The sequence below is a fragment of the Prionailurus bengalensis genome, chromosome A3 (genome assembly GCF_016509475.1).
Source record: "Prionailurus bengalensis isolate Pbe53 chromosome A3, Fcat_Pben_1.1_paternal_pri, whole genome shotgun sequence".
NCBI lineage: Eukaryota > Metazoa > Chordata > Mammalia > Carnivora > Felidae > Prionailurus > Prionailurus bengalensis.
In genome coordinates, this window is record NC_057354.1 from 74,011,960 (window position 1) to 74,027,443 (window position 15,484).

The window sequence follows — 15,484 nt, forward strand, 5'->3', positions numbered from 1 at the left end:
TTCACAGTGAAAGACACCAACCTTTTCTAGCTTTCTCTTTACTGAGTAGATGTACTAAACTACAAGAAAGACCTAAAAGACCTGCTTTAGACCCCCTCATCTTTCTGCACATAAAGGAGGATTCTGGATGCGAGATGTCAAAATTGTAATTATAAGCAGATTCTGAATTAAGAATAGATACCTAAGATGAAAACAAACAAACAAACAAAAACAGAATTTGGGTAGAAAAAGGCCTATCTGTAAGCCTGAAAGCAAGATCAGCAATTACACTGAAGATAATCTGCAGAAAGAAAATTAAAAAGTCCAGAAAAGATTCTAATTCAATTCTAACACCACTAGATCATTTGCCTCTTCTTTTGAGGAGCTATTAACTCACTGAAACCCAACATCTTACCCTGGGCTGAAACGAAGTAGCACTGTTGTAAACTTTCTTTCAGGATTTACGGCAATTCTTTATTAATATATACTTTAGTGACTGACATATAGTAGATTCTCAATAAATGTTTACTGAACAAATGAACCAAATAATCTTATAATCTACTTGTCTTGATCATTAGACAAATCACATAAAATGCTAGGAGATAATTCTCTGGTTGGGTTTCACCAACTGTGCTACAATTTTCTCAGGTATCAAAGGAAGAAAAATTGAAAACAGAAACAAAAAAGTTATCCACAACCTACTATTATGAAAAAGTACATTCCATATGGATGAGATGGAACTTAAGGGACAAGAGAACAGGAATAGAAAGCATGTTGTAAGAAATTTATCCTATCTCAACCAACTGCTTTGCTATGGACCCCTGGCAAATTTATCACCCTCTTCTTTTTGTTGTAATATTCCCTATGTTCATTAAGAACATAGTCCATTCCACAAAGGCAGTTTTGAAGAATTAAAAAGAAAAGAGAGTAACACTGGAAGCTAAAAGAGCAGATTTCAAATGTGGACACGTTGCAAATTAACTGTAACTGGAGGCAGTTCCTGCCATTCTCGGTTCTTAGTTTTCATGCTGTTAAGAACTGGCGTAGACAGTGATTCTCAAACTTTTTTTTCTCTTGCCAACAAATGTAAGGGAATATGATGCACTCCATCAAGGTACATTTTCTCAGGATAACAGTGTTTTCTCAGTGAGTGTAGGGTAATATCAGAATAAGAATGAATGAACAAAGTATGTGTTGGGGGGGGGGGGTAGTAGCTATTACCACAGTTTCTAAATGGAGAAGTGATTTTTTAAAAGTTTCAATTTTATACCTCTAAGAATTTATGTAAAGCATACGAAGAAAAAGTTTCTCTTTAGAGAAGAATTCAAGATAATAAATGAACAAGGAATAACAGAATTAGAATATAACCATTTTGCAACTCCTAATGTTAACAGGTGATGGGTATGTAGTTTATTATTCTATTCTTACCTTTATAATTATTTAACATTTCCATAACAAAAACGTTTTTAAAAAGTCATTTGCGGTTATTACATTTTCACACCATGCCAACTAAGTAAACAGTATTAGAAGGACTGTATTTATGGTCACAGGTCCCCAGCTGACTCCTGCTACACTCTTTTTAGTAGTTACATCTGTGGGAAAACAATTCAATCATCTTTGAGCTGTATCTGTAAACAGGCATAATAATCCTGGAATTGCCAGGTAGATTAAATGAGCTACATGTACAGGGCACCAGAATAGTGACTTTTTGTAGATCTTTAAAAAAAAAAAAAAAGCAACTGCTTTCCTGATACACATAATCAGCCACATAGTACCTTGAGCATCTTTGGCATGCTTAATAGATTCTACAGTTTGTTTCATCACTCCATCATCTGCAGCTACGACCAATATGACAATGTCAGTGACCTGAGCACCTCTGGCCCTCATTGCTGAGAAAGCAGCATGTCCTGGAGTATCAAGAAAGGTGATCTTTTCCCCAGAAGGCAGAGACACTGTGGAAACAGAAATCCAAAAATACTAAGGACTCAAATGTGCGCTTTCTTAATACAAAGGAATATATGTGAAATTATCAAATAGAATCAATAATTCCTTAAAATAATTTATTCCTCCCATTAATTTTAATTGGGAACAATACAAATCATTATTTCACACTGAAAAATGATAACAAAGCAGTGAAACCTTTAGTGTTTTCTTTTCATGTTATAATTTCAAAGTAAAACTTTTTATATTTTTAGAACATATTTTCATAAATGTACCAACTGGTATCTATTCTGGAGACAGAACAGACTGATAGTTATATAGGAAGTTTCCCTTTCATTAGCTACACAATTGCCTTAAGCAAAAGGCAATTTAGTACACAGTAGCTCAGGATTTGAGCCCAAACCCAGCCCAAACCCTGCCTTGGATGTAAATCCTAGCTTTGCCATTTATTAGCTGTATATCTAGAACAAATAACCTATCCAAGCCTCAGCCTCCTTATCTGTAAACAGGGGTATTAATACGTACTTCGTGATGTTGTGAAGATAAAAATAAAGCATATAAATAAGGGGCTCACCACACCACACACCACAGTGCTGGGCACATGCTAGTTGCTCAGTAATGGTAGCTGCTATTTAATTATTATTATGAACATTATTGTAACCAGGCATTGAACAATTTTAAGTTCATTAAGCCAAACTAAGAATTTCCAGAATAAAAATATAATTTTCTTCTTATAGAATGTACAAAATAAGCTTTATTAACCAGCTGCTCGATATTTCATCAGACCAACAGCCTTAAGCTTTAGACTTTCCTTTTACTTTTAATTTGTGTATCTCACGTTAGGACACTTGGTTTAAGAAAACAGTATGTGTGATTCCCAAGCACACTGTAAGGTAATTTGGGTCATACCAAGAAAGGCACCAATGTGCTGAGTGATGCCTCCAGCTTCCATTGCTGCCACTTGAGTTTTTCGCAGTTTGTCGAGTAACGTCGTTTTCCCATGATCAACATGGCCCATTACAGTAACAACTGGGGACCTTGGGGTTAATAAAGCTGGATCTGCCTGAGGCCTACAATTAACAGCAAAGGAGTTTCATTTCTTAAATATCTTTATAGCCAATGAATTGGTTTGCAGTCATCTCTGTGAACTACCACTAACAATACAATCCAACATTCAGCTTTGATTAGATATAACTATCTTCCCCTTCCACACATAAAATAACCTATGACAAAACATGTAATGACTGCCCATGCACAGTTGGCATCTTCAAAACAACAAGCAGAACTGAATAAAATTTTTAAATTCAGGGTCAATATATACACTCAACAAACTAAGAAAAACAACCCTTAGAGTTTGATAACCTGAATATATTTAAACACTCTGATGTTTTAAACACTTCGAAGAAAAGTTTAATCTATATTCCCATGTCACTTTAATTGCAAAAAAAATTTTAAAGCAAATCTTTCCATTATAAAGTGTAAGTAAAACTAAGTGGTCTTCTTTCCGCAATATACATGGTTAAGTTTTACCTTCTTACAGCATCTTTATTTTCTCTGACTTTGTCCTGTTTTAATTTGCTCCATTTTAACTTCATCCCCGCCTTCTTTACCACTTCTTTGATCCAGACTTCATCTAAATGTGAGTGTGCTTCGAGTGAATCTATGTCAATAGCAGTGTTCATTAAAGCTTCATACACACAATCTGGGTGGGACAGAAAAACCTTTTAGAATCATGAAATAAATGTTCACGAAAGTGACCTCTATTAATAAATCTCAATATAAACAGTATACTCAATGAGAGGAATTAACTATGTAAGCTGTTCCTCTGTTAACAAACCACAAATAAGCTGAAAAGAAAATAATCTTTAAAATATGATTCATTTATATTAACATTTCTACATATTCATAAATATGTGAATATGTACCTTATGAATGATCTGAGCCACCAACAAAACATTATTAGGCATATTGTATACATTTAATATTGAGCAGTTCTTTGAAAACTTGTAGTTACATATGTCATGTCTATACATATGTGTATGTATATATAGTTGATATTCATTATTTGCAGCAGTTCTGTTCTATAAACTTGCCATGAATACTGCATTAGCAACTACTAAACCATCATTCCAAGGAAAAATATAAGGTTAGTAGGTTCCTTCAGCTCCTGGTCACATCTTCATTAGCAATCAATACATACCTAGTTTTACGTGTTTCTGTTTTAAGACACCTTATTTAATGTATTCTGTTGATTCATTAATACTGAACGCCCAGCCAAAAGCACTAAAAACAGCACATGAACAAAGGTTACCTAACACATGCATTTTCTCTGTAAAGCACACTACAGCTTTCTTGCAGTTAGTAACACTTCACCACTATGCTTAGGAGCCATTTTAATCAGCAAAATCAACAAAAAGCATAAAAATGTAAAAATGTGGCACTGAATAAGCCACAAAATGACACTTGTTTGAGTTTAGCATGAGAGCTAAAGCAAGAAGGCAGAATGTTGCCTTGTTGAACCTCAGCTAGGAATGTGGAATTGGGTAACTCAAATTTTTCACTGCTCCACACATCTCCAGGAATGACTGCAAAAGCAGTGTGAATACTGATTTTGGGGCTACAAATACATTTTAGAGAATCTTCCAATACAAAATCCTCAAATAACGAGGATCAACTGTATGTACACACACACACACACACACACACACACACACACACAATCTCCGTATATACACACACATATAATTAATTAATTTACTTATGTTATCTATTTATGGTCTCCAAAAAGTCTTGAAATGTAAGAAAAATATTTACTTGGTATTCTATTTTACATAATGTACTTTGTTTTCATTTCAGTCATACTTCCTTGTGGATGATAAATGAATGTATCGGTCAATGAAATAAGTTTTATGTTTCCAGATGTTCAATCACCCTTTAAATACATATTTTGAGGGCCGCCTGGGTAGCTCAGTCATTTAAGCATCTGACTTCAGCTCAAGTCATGATCTCATGGCTCATGAGTTCCAGACCCGCATTGGGTTCTGTGCTGACAGCTCAGAGCCTGGAGCCTACTTCAGATTCTGTGTCTCCCTCTCTCTCTGCCCCTCCCCCGCTCATGTCTGTCTGTCTGTCTGTCTCTCTCAAAAACAAACACTGAAAAAAATTTTAAATATGTATTCTGAGAGACACATATGAAAGAAAGGCATCCTCAAATAAACAGAACATTATACTAAAAGAATATCCTATGCAGTAGTGTGCAGGTAAATGTTTACTCAGAAGACTCTCCAAAACAAAACAAAAAAAACCACCCTGATTATTATAGCATTTCCCAATTTCCACAGTGCAAATACTCCCAGATGGTTGATTTCAGCTATCAACATGAAATCACTGAACACAGAGATGTAAAGAGATGCACAGTAGCATACCATTATATAGAATTTCCACCATATAGGTACATAGGCATAAATCACCTCAAAAACACATAGCAAAATGCAGTAAAATAAAAAGAGGTTTGTTTTTTTTTTTTAGTTTACTTATGTATTTTGAGGGTGGGGAAGGGTAGAGAAGAAGGGAGAGAGGGAGAGAGAGAGGAAGGGAGATGGAGAGGGAGAGGGGAGGAAAGGGAGGGAGAGGGGAGGAAAGGGGGGGAGGGGGGGAGAGGGAGAGAGGGAGAGAGGGAGAGAGAGAATCCCAAGCAGGCTCCAAGCTGTCAGCACAGAGCCCTACATGGGGCTCTATCTCATAAACCATGAGATCATGACCTGAGTCAAAATCAAGAGTCATATGCTTAACCAACTAAGCCACCCAGGTGCCCCAAGACCGAAGGGGTTTAAGGAGTATTTATTACCTTTGTTTATGATTTATGTTACCTTTGTTTATGTTTATGATTTTTAATGGAAGCTCACATACTTCCTTATAAATTAGCAACTCAAAAGTTGGTGCAAGCCAGCTCCACTTATCACTGATCCTATTCTGTAATAATGCCAAGAAATCTTTTCCTATATATAATCCCACAACATCCTTTCCCAAGAAAATATATTTTAAAAGAATGATACGGGGGCACCTGGCTGGCTCAGTTAGAAAAGCATGCTACTCTTGATCTCAAGGTCATGAGTTCAAGCCCCACACAGGGTGTAGAGATTACTTAAATAAATAAAACTTTAAAAAAAAAAAGATACAATGCAAATTTTCTATATGGATATGCTCTCATAGAACAAAATTCTAAACATACACATTATAATGAATACAATTCTAACAATGCTAAAATCCCTAATAATCCAGTAAATACTTTTCCAATATGATATCCTAAACTTTTTTTTTTTAATGTTATTTATTTATTTTGAGAGAGTGCAAGCAAGTGAGTGGGCATGCACACGAGCAGGGGAGAGTAACAGAGAGGGAAAGGGAGAATTCCAAGCAGGCTCTGCACTATCAGCACAGAGCCCTATGCGGGGCTCGATCTCAGGACCCGTGAGATCATGACCTGAGCCAAAATTAAGAGTCAGATGCTTAACTGACTGAGCCATCCAGGCACCCTGATATCCTAAACTTTTGAAAGGTAGCTTATACAAAGATAATCTCTTTCCCTTTATATTAAATGCATTTAGTATTAACATATTATTTTATCTTTATCTAAGACTTAAATATTTACAAATAGAAAAGTACCCAAAGCATTTCAACCACAGATATTACATCCTAAGTTATTTTAATTGACATAAAGGAAAAAATATATACTCACATTGCTAATTTAGTAGTTAAAAATATTCACCATCTTTAATTCAAATGAGAAGTAAATATAATATTAAATAAGCTTCAAATAGAGAGCTTTTATTGAAATCATGGCATATCAGTTTTGGGTCTAGAACACTGATCTGTGATTAAATTCATATTTCAATTATACTATTTACTTGGTAACACAGAGGAATTATTATAGTTATGGGAGTGTGTGAGGGGGGGGATGTTAAAAAAAAAAGAATCCTCATCTTTTAGTGATAAATACAGAAATATTTATGGAATAAATGATATATTAATAATTGTCACTGGCTTCTGCATACATTATACTTATATTCCATTCTTACAGCTTTCATATATGTATGAAAACTGCCAACAATAAAAGTTTTAAAAATCAAGTATATTATCAATATTATCTATAAAATCCTACCAATATAGTTTTCCTTGGAAAAAATGTCAATGATACAGTCATATCTATTTGTTCTCTTAAAGTTTTCTAAAATGATTATATAATCCAACTGCAAAGTTATAAAAATGCAAGACTGGGCCAATTTTCTATTCTTTGTGAGGATGCACATATACAAAGAGTGGTGGCACTTTCAGGCTGGAAACATATTACAGTTCTAGCTCTGCCCTACAGCTCTGCTCTAATTTACAAAATAACAATTCTTGAGAGATAATTTGGTCTGTGAATAAAAGCATGACCTCTGTAGCCATACTCCCTGAGTTCAAATCCTACTCTACCATATACTAACTGTGGCAATTATTCATCCTCTCCATGCCTCAGTTTCTCAACCTACAAATAGGGATAATAATTATACCTAACTCTTGTGCATTATGAGAATTACATGAGTTAATATACATAAAGTATTGGTACATGGTAACAGCTCAGTAATATGAGTTATTATTATTAATTGTTTTTCTTTTTGCCAAGAGTCTGCTTCACTTGTCACTTTATTTCGCTACAATAATAGGCTATTTCTTATTTACTGAATTTTATTGTCAGCTTATAATGAAAACTCAAATTTTGTTCCAATAATCTTAAATCGGTAATAAATGCACCAAGAGTGCAATGAAGGAATTTAAAAAATGACAACGATGCTATACATTTATAAACAAAAACAGTATTATTAAAAGTTATTACTATAGGGTGCCTGGGTGGGTCAGTCAGTTAAGCACCCGACTCTTGGTCTTGGCTCAGGTCATGATCTCATGGTTCATGACTTTGTGCACTGGATCCAGGCTCTGTACTGTCAGTGAAATTCTCTCTCTTCCTCACTCTCTCACTCTCTTCTGCGTTCGCACTCTCTCTCTCAAAATAAATAAACTAAGCTTTAAAAAAAATTTACTACTACAAATATTTTTCTGCTGACACTACAGAAATTGTCACAATGAGTGAAAAAAGAAAATCAGGGGCGCCTGGGTGGCTCAGTTGGTTAAGTGTCTGACTTCCGCTCAGGTCACGATCTCAGGTCATGGTCTCACAGTTCAGGGTTTGAGCCCTGCATCGGGTTCTGTGCTGACAGCTCAGGGCCTGGAGCCCGCTTCACATTCTGCGTCCCTCTCTCTCTGCCCCTCCCCGGCTCATGCATGCACACACGCTTTCTCTCACTCTCTCTCAAAAATAAACAAAAAAAAAAAAAAAAAAAAAGAAAATCAGAAAAGTATAAAACAACAAAAGGATAGTAAGTATAAATAGAGTACTTCAGACCAAAAATATTCTTTGGATTCGGTCTGTGTTGAGCGTGGAGCCTGCTTAAGATTCTCCCTCTCTTCCTCCCTCTGCCTTTGCCCTTCTCTGGAGTGCTCTTTGTCTCTCAGAAGGAAAAAAAACAAAACAAAACTCGGGGCACCCGGGTGGCTCAGTTGGCTAAGGGTCCAACTTTGGCTCAGGTAATGATCTCTTAGCTGAGTTCAAGCTCTACCATCAGGCTCTGTGCTGTCAGTGCAGAGCCTCCTTCAGATCCTGTCTCCCTCTCTCTCCACCCCTCCCCAGCTCGTGCTTTTTCTCTGTCTCAAAAGTAAAAACATTAAAAAATTTTATTTTTTAATTAGCCCATTAAAATAGTCTGGGGTACCTTGTTGGCACAGTTGGTTAAGTGACCAACTCTTGATCTTGGCTCAGGTCATGATCGGACAGTCTGCGACATTGAGCCCTGCATAGTGCTGACAGCATGGAGTCTGCTTGGGATTCTCTCTCTCCCCTCTTTCTTTCCACCCTCCCTCGCTCATGCTCTCACTTCTCAAAATAAATAAAGAAACTTAAAAGCCTACAGAATTTCTGAGAAAGAAGGGTTACTCCAGATAAAATCTTTTCCACCATTTTTGGCAAAGACAGAAGAAACTAATTAGAGTTTATGACCTAAAGTGAAAACTAGTAGAATGATTAGATATCTTTTTAAACCATCAGTCTAATTTTCATCTGTGAATGCCTTAGTCTCAATGAAAATAAGATACCAGGTGTCCCATGTTCCCATATTTTTCCTTATAAAAGTATCTGACCCACCTATGTCTTTTTCCATTGCTCTGGCCAGTTCCTCAACAGTCATTCCAATCCATACCTCCACTTCCTTTTTGAATTTTGGTGAGGACAATGGAGATTTCTGTGCTCTTTCTTCCTATTAAAAATTCAGAATGCAACAGAAGAAAGAAAAAAACTTTAAGTGACAATGTAGATTTATTCTGGAATATCTACCACAATCACAGCTCCTATTTCTACCAAGTAACACTCCCATAAGTAGTTAAACCTTAGACTAAAATTTAAAATCCTACATCCTTAATTCACTATCATACACTGATTTCCAGGTAATCAAATTCATCCACGTTACTGAACAACAAAATAAAACTTTCTTTCTTCACAAAGATGTACTGCCTCAAGTGTAGCATTAAGGAATAAAGACAAAACACTCAAAATGAATTTCTACTCAGAGCTATAGGAACTTTCACCTCAGACCAAGTAATACAGTAACTAAAATCTGTAACTACCTTCTTTGTTACTAGAAGCCTATATTGAGATAGAGCCGCGCCAACGAATGGGTCTATTTGCCAGGGTCGGATGCAGAACTGAGCTGTCCCCACTGGGTAAGCAGATGAAAACACAGGACTCCACTGTGCTAACATTCTTCTTTGACACAGGCCGTGCAGCTGCCTAAAGACAGTGTGAAATCGTATCAAGTTCTCCAATTTCAGTATCTTCTGGTTCATGTTTCCCCTGGAAAAAGTTTTAAAATAATATTGGGTTAATATTAAAATCAAGTTAGCAAGTATTAATTGGGTATCTACTACATGAAAAGCATTGTGCTAGAGTTACATGAGTAAAGCTGGGTTTCTGCCCTGAAAAAATTCACAGTCTAATCAGATGGAATTCTAATCAGGTAGAATAACTACTCTTTAGATGTTAACCATCATTATTGTTAATGTCTCTACTATGATAGAACTGAAATAAAACTTACAAAGGGATTTTTTCATTCTTGAAACATCAACTAACAAAATCACGAGAGTGATTTTTCTAAAATGCAAATTTGAACTCATCAGCTCTTTTTGCTGAACATCCTCCAGTGGCAGGCCATTATCCCATTTCACGTGCCACTTCAACACATGTTATTAAGGATTATTTATCTGCCCTCTGCTAACCTCTCATTTCATCACTTACACCCTTATAGCACCTCACTCCTATCTCCAAGCTTTCGTTATTTTGACGCCCTCCCCCCATAATCTTCAATGGCTTGCCATCTCATTTTTGAACCTTTGCATATGCTCTACTTGAAATTGTCTTCTTTCAACCCTCACCATTTTCCCCTCTTCCTACCACCCCCTCCCAAAAAGAAGATGCTTTAGAGTGGGAAGAGAACACTTCATACATATCTATTGAATAATGCCTTTTGAATATCATTCTTGGAATGACACAAGACTTACTTGAGAGAAAACTGCAACAGAACTCAGTGTAGTTCAAAACTAACAAAAGTATAATTACTTTTCTCCTCGAATTTTCTATTCCTTCTGCTCTCAGGACTGCATTTCTACAGCTTTGCTTTACAGTTTTTGAGGAAAGGAGCAACTAAAATAATGTGAGGTGTACATATTCTCCTCAGCAAACATTTCCTGAGTACCATCTTCCAGACATTGTGTATGAGGATGTTGATTCAAAGTTTAATAAGCCAGAGTCCTGTCGTTCAGAGTTTACTGTTCCAATATAATGATTCTCAGGCACATTAAACACCTCAAGAATGGCACATTTAAAAATTTTTATTTAGGGGCGCCTGGGTGGCTCAGTCGGTTAAGCGTCCGACTTCAGCCAGGTCATGATCTCGCGGTCCGTGAGTTCGAGCCCCCCGTCCGGCTCTGGGCTGATGGCCCAGAGCCTGGAGCCTGCTTCCGATTCTGTGTCTCCCTCTCTCTCTGCCCCTCCCCCGTTCATGCTCTGTCTCTCTCTCTGTCTCAAAAAATAAATAAACGTTAAAAAAAAAAAAAACTTAAAAAAATTTTTATTTAGGTACGAGTCCGTGGACTAAGAGGTAAAGGGATTCCTTTAGGAAACATTTTTAAAATGAGTCTAAACCCAGACCTGACAAGGGCATGGATTGATGGAATGGGAAGAAAGGCCCTACATGGAGATTAACCAAAGTACAGAAAGCTAACTGGAGGCAGGAATTAGAAAACACACTGGTGGCAACAATCCAGGTGTGGAAACTGGAAGTTACCTCACTTACTACTTATTCCACGCTCCTCATTTTATAGAAAAGGAAAACGGGGAGTCCAGAGAGGTCAGAAAGATTTCTCCAGTGTCATACCACCAATTAATGACAGTCAGGCCTAGAACCCAGGCTGTCTGACTCCCAATTCGGTGTTCTTTCGCAGCTAGGATCTCGTCATGGAATCTGAAAAAAGATGTTGGTGCATTGGTGGAAACGTCTGAATGTAAGACCTGTCAGCCTTGGAACTTATCTGAAAGGTAAAAAGAAGTCATTGTATAAGAATGACGGCTCTGGGGTGGCTTCGCCTCGAACCGGGCCCAGAAAGCCTTGGGCCCAGGGCAGGAGGGACGTGCGGGAAGAGGGGGGCAGCCGGCCGCTTCTGGGCAAATAACGCTTTCGCTAAACCTCAGCTGGGGTCACGCAGGGATTAAATGCAACGCGGAAAGGTTTCCGATTGCTCCGTGTTTACGATCGGTGCCACTGACACTTAAGGGCAAATAATACACGCCCCCTCGGGACGACCCGGCCAAGGAACCCCACTCACTTTGCTGCTACGTTAGGTCCGGGGTGTCTGGAGGTAAGGCGGAGATCACCTTGCGGACCGGGATTGCAGTCCCACGGTCCGTTCCCGAAACGGTCCCCGTGGAACTTCCGGTACCGCCGGAAGCGGTCCTTTCCGGAATTCGGAAGTCCGAATCAGACATAGTGTCTGCGCCGGCGAGGACTGGGGTTGCCAGAAGTGTCCCGTTGGAGGCCGCGGAGTGGGGTTTGGGGGCGGGGGGGGCGGTAAGCGCTACTTCAACCAGTGGCCGCCTCCGTAGATCAGCCGCGCGCGTCGTCGGCAATCACTTGTACACTTCCCTTCCATTTCTGAGAAGTTACTATTACTCTGGGGTTTGAGGGGCCTTGGTGCTGAAGTGTGGAGAAATAATACGCTTTTGAAAGACACATACCTAACAAGAAGGAAAAAATGCGAGGAAAGTGGTGATAGAACCAGTTTGTATATTCAGTTAGGCGCTTTCTCTTTCAAATGTCGCCTGATTTATGGATACCCAGAGCTGGTTCCTGTGTCAGCTCCTTCCCTGTGCGTAGGCTTGGGGACGTTATGTAAACTCTGTGCTTCGGTTCTGCACTCTGGCAATGACAGCAGCTACTTCATAGAATAGCAGTAAGGTTTATAAGAACACCTGGTTCAGGGGCGCCTGGGCGGCTCCCTCGTTAAGCGTCCAACTTCGGCTCAGGTCATGATCTCAGGGTTCGTGGGTTCGAGCCCCGCGTCTGGCTCTGTGCTGACAGCTGGGAGCCTGGAGCCTGCTTCGGATACTGTGTCTCCCTCTCTCTCTGCCCCTCCCCCGCTCGCACTCTGTCTCTCTCAAAAATAAATTTTTAAAAAAGTTTAAAAAAGTTAAAAAAAAAAAGTTAAAAAAAAATAATACCTGGTTCATAATAAGGGTTTGCTGTTGCGAATATTACAGCCTCCTCCCAGAGCATTTCCACACCTTGAATGGACATTATGTTTTTGGCCTGTCCCCTTGACCACAACCTCCACCACTTCTCAAGTGTATAAGTATTGTTTTATCTCTGTCCTCAAGGTCTAACACTACCCTAGGCTAATGATATGGTACAGAAGAGTTTCTTACTCAAAAGCATACTTACTGTTACCTCCCTCCCAAAATTTGGCCTCTTAACTCTCCCCTTTTTCATTTTTGTCTTTCCAGTGCCTGCCACAGGTGTGCAATTAGTGTGGCTGAATGACTGAATGGAAACCTCTGTCCTGGAATTTTTTTTTTAAATGAACCTGACACCCAAACACTTGAAAACTATAAAAGTTCATTCCATTTTCAATCATTTCACTTACATTTACAAACATCCACTGCAGTGCAATTTCTGCAAGAAATTGTTCTTTGCTCTCTTATTTGCTTTACCAAGCACTTGAAAAACAAGCAGAAGTTCATTGGTAGAATACCAAAGTAGGGGTCATATCTTTTTTCCCCAATTTTAAGTGAAAATAATCGATACTTTTCTAATGAAGATAATACTAAGGTAGAAAGTTCACACAGTACCCCCCCAAATATAGAAAGAAAGTGGCTAAAAAGCAAACAAAAGAATGAGGGCAGTTAAAAGAGCAGAGGAGCCAACCTGAAAGACCTCCCAATGGCCAAAGTTGGAAACGTTTGAGCAACAAAATAAAATAGTATTAGATTATAACCCAAAGCATCAAATAAGTATACATGCATTCATGCTGATATGAATGCATGAATGAATGAATGAATGAATGAATGAATAGGGGAGAAGGGACAAATCCTCTCTACAGAAGAATTCTATATAATACATGTATATAACTGTCACTAGGAGGTTAAGCTTAATTCCTCTCCTCTTGAGTGAGGGCTGAACTTAGTGATTTGCTTCCAAAGAATAGAATGTGGAAAGGGAAAAACAGTAACATCACCTTAACCAACTGATCAAGGTGAACATCAGCAATGATGTCATGTTGATATCACATGTCCCCTGAAATGATATGATGAGGACATTCATCTCTGTAGTATCCTTCCAAAAACTCACAACTCTGTAATCATGGGGACTACATCAGACAAACCCAAATTGAAGAGCATTTTACAAAATATCTGAGCAGAATTCTTCAAACTGACAAGGTCATGAAAAGCAAGAAAAGGCTATCAGAGATCAGAAGAGACTAAGAAGACATGACCAAATGCAATGTGGAATCCTGGATACAATCCTGGAACAGAAAAGCACATTAGTGGAAAAAAATAGTGGAATCTGAATAAAGTCTGTAGTTAATTGTAGTACCCCAGTGTTAACTTCTTGATTTTCACAAATGTATCATAGTTAATATAACATGTAAACATTAGAGAAAATTGGGTGAGGGCCATGTGGGAATTTTCTACTGTCTTTGCAACTTTTCCGTAATCTTAATTTATTCCAAATTTTAAAGCATTTTGTTAACATCTCCTTTTTGTTTTTTAGAGAGAGAGAGCACGTGCGTGCAAGCAGAGGAGAGGGGCAGAGGGGGAGAGAGAAAGAATCTCAATGTGGCTCAACCCCAAATCCTGGGATCATGACCTGAACCTAAATCCAGAGCTGGGCACTCAACTGAGCCACCCAGGTGCCCTCTAGTTTATTTTAAAAAAAGAAAGTGAATCAAATCCTAAATCTTACCTATCCAGAAGTAACCACTTTTATTATTTTGGTGAACATCATTCCCTTTATCTCTGTGTATAAATACATGTACACATGCAATTTTATATAAATAAGATTCATAGTATAAAAGCTGTTTTTTATCTTTACAGAAGTATATAATGGAAACCTTCCATATTGGTGAACATAGATTTATATCGTTCTTTTTAAAGTTTTTTGGGTGTTTTGGGGAGAGGGGGCAGAGAGAGAAGGAAAGAGAGAATCCCAAGCAGGCGCCATGCTGTCAGCACAGAGCCTGCTGCGGGGCTCAATCCCATGAACCGTGAGATCAATACCTGAGCCAAAATCAAGAGTCAGAGGCTTAACAAACTGAGCCACCCAGGTGCCCCATATCATTCTTTTTAAATGACTGTGAAATATTCCATTGTCTGTAAGTGCCATACTTACATAGCTACATATATGGGTTGTTTCTAGTATTTAACTTATAAACAAAATTGCAATGAATATTCTTTTTTTTTAAGGTTTTATTTTTAAGTAACCTGTACACCCAACATGGGACTCAAACTTACAGCCCCTGGATGAAGATTGCAGGCTCTACCGACTGAGCCAGCCAGGTGTCCCACAGTGAATATTCTTGTGCATACACCTCTGCTTGCCAGTTCAGTTCTTTCTCCAGAATAATGCCTAAAACTGGAAGTTCTAGTTCCATTCAGTGGAGAATGGTATTTACAATCTAAGTCCTGGATGTTAGGTGTGTTCATTGTCTCTGCTCTCAAGCTTTCTCTGTGGACAAAGCTAGGGAATATACACACACATATGCACACATTTCCATCCATATACATTGAAAACCATGACTTCTTACTAATATCACCAATTCTGATCTAAGACTAAAGTTTCACCCTAGTCTTTTCCTTTTCCACCTTTGTAAACTTCCTTTTTTGGTAGTGAGAAACTGACTTTCATCAACCATAACATATTTAATT

The 15,484-nt window shown here is 38.1% G+C and overlaps 1 protein-coding gene across 6 annotated transcripts in view; it reads right to left on the reverse strand.

The window, feature by feature from the left end:
* Positions 1 to 12,000, reverse strand: part of MTIF2 (mitochondrial translational initiation factor 2) — a 29,343-nt gene extending 17,343 nt beyond the window's left edge. The window contains exons 1-7 of one of the 6 annotated variants that reach the window (XM_043603397.1): positions 11,890 to 12,000; positions 11,361 to 11,595; positions 9,637 to 9,862; positions 9,158 to 9,269; positions 3,451 to 3,622; positions 2,830 to 2,990; positions 1,755 to 1,931 (exon numbers count right to left, since the gene is read on the reverse strand). In XM_043603397.1, coding sequence (XP_043459332.1) covers positions 1,755 to 1,931; positions 2,830 to 2,990; positions 3,451 to 3,622; positions 9,158 to 9,269; positions 9,637 to 9,855 — 841 coding nt within the window. In that variant the 5' untranslated portion in view covers positions 9,856 to 9,862; positions 11,361 to 11,595; positions 11,890 to 12,000. Of the gene's footprint in view, positions 1 to 1,754; positions 1,932 to 2,829; positions 2,991 to 3,450; positions 3,623 to 9,157; positions 9,270 to 9,636; positions 9,863 to 11,351; positions 11,596 to 11,889 lie in introns of all 6 variants that reach the window. The other 5 variants (XM_043603398.1, XM_043603399.1, XM_043603400.1 and 2 more) reach the window with 5 other exon arrangements.
* Between the last annotated feature and the right edge of the window lie 3,484 nt (positions 12,001 to 15,484).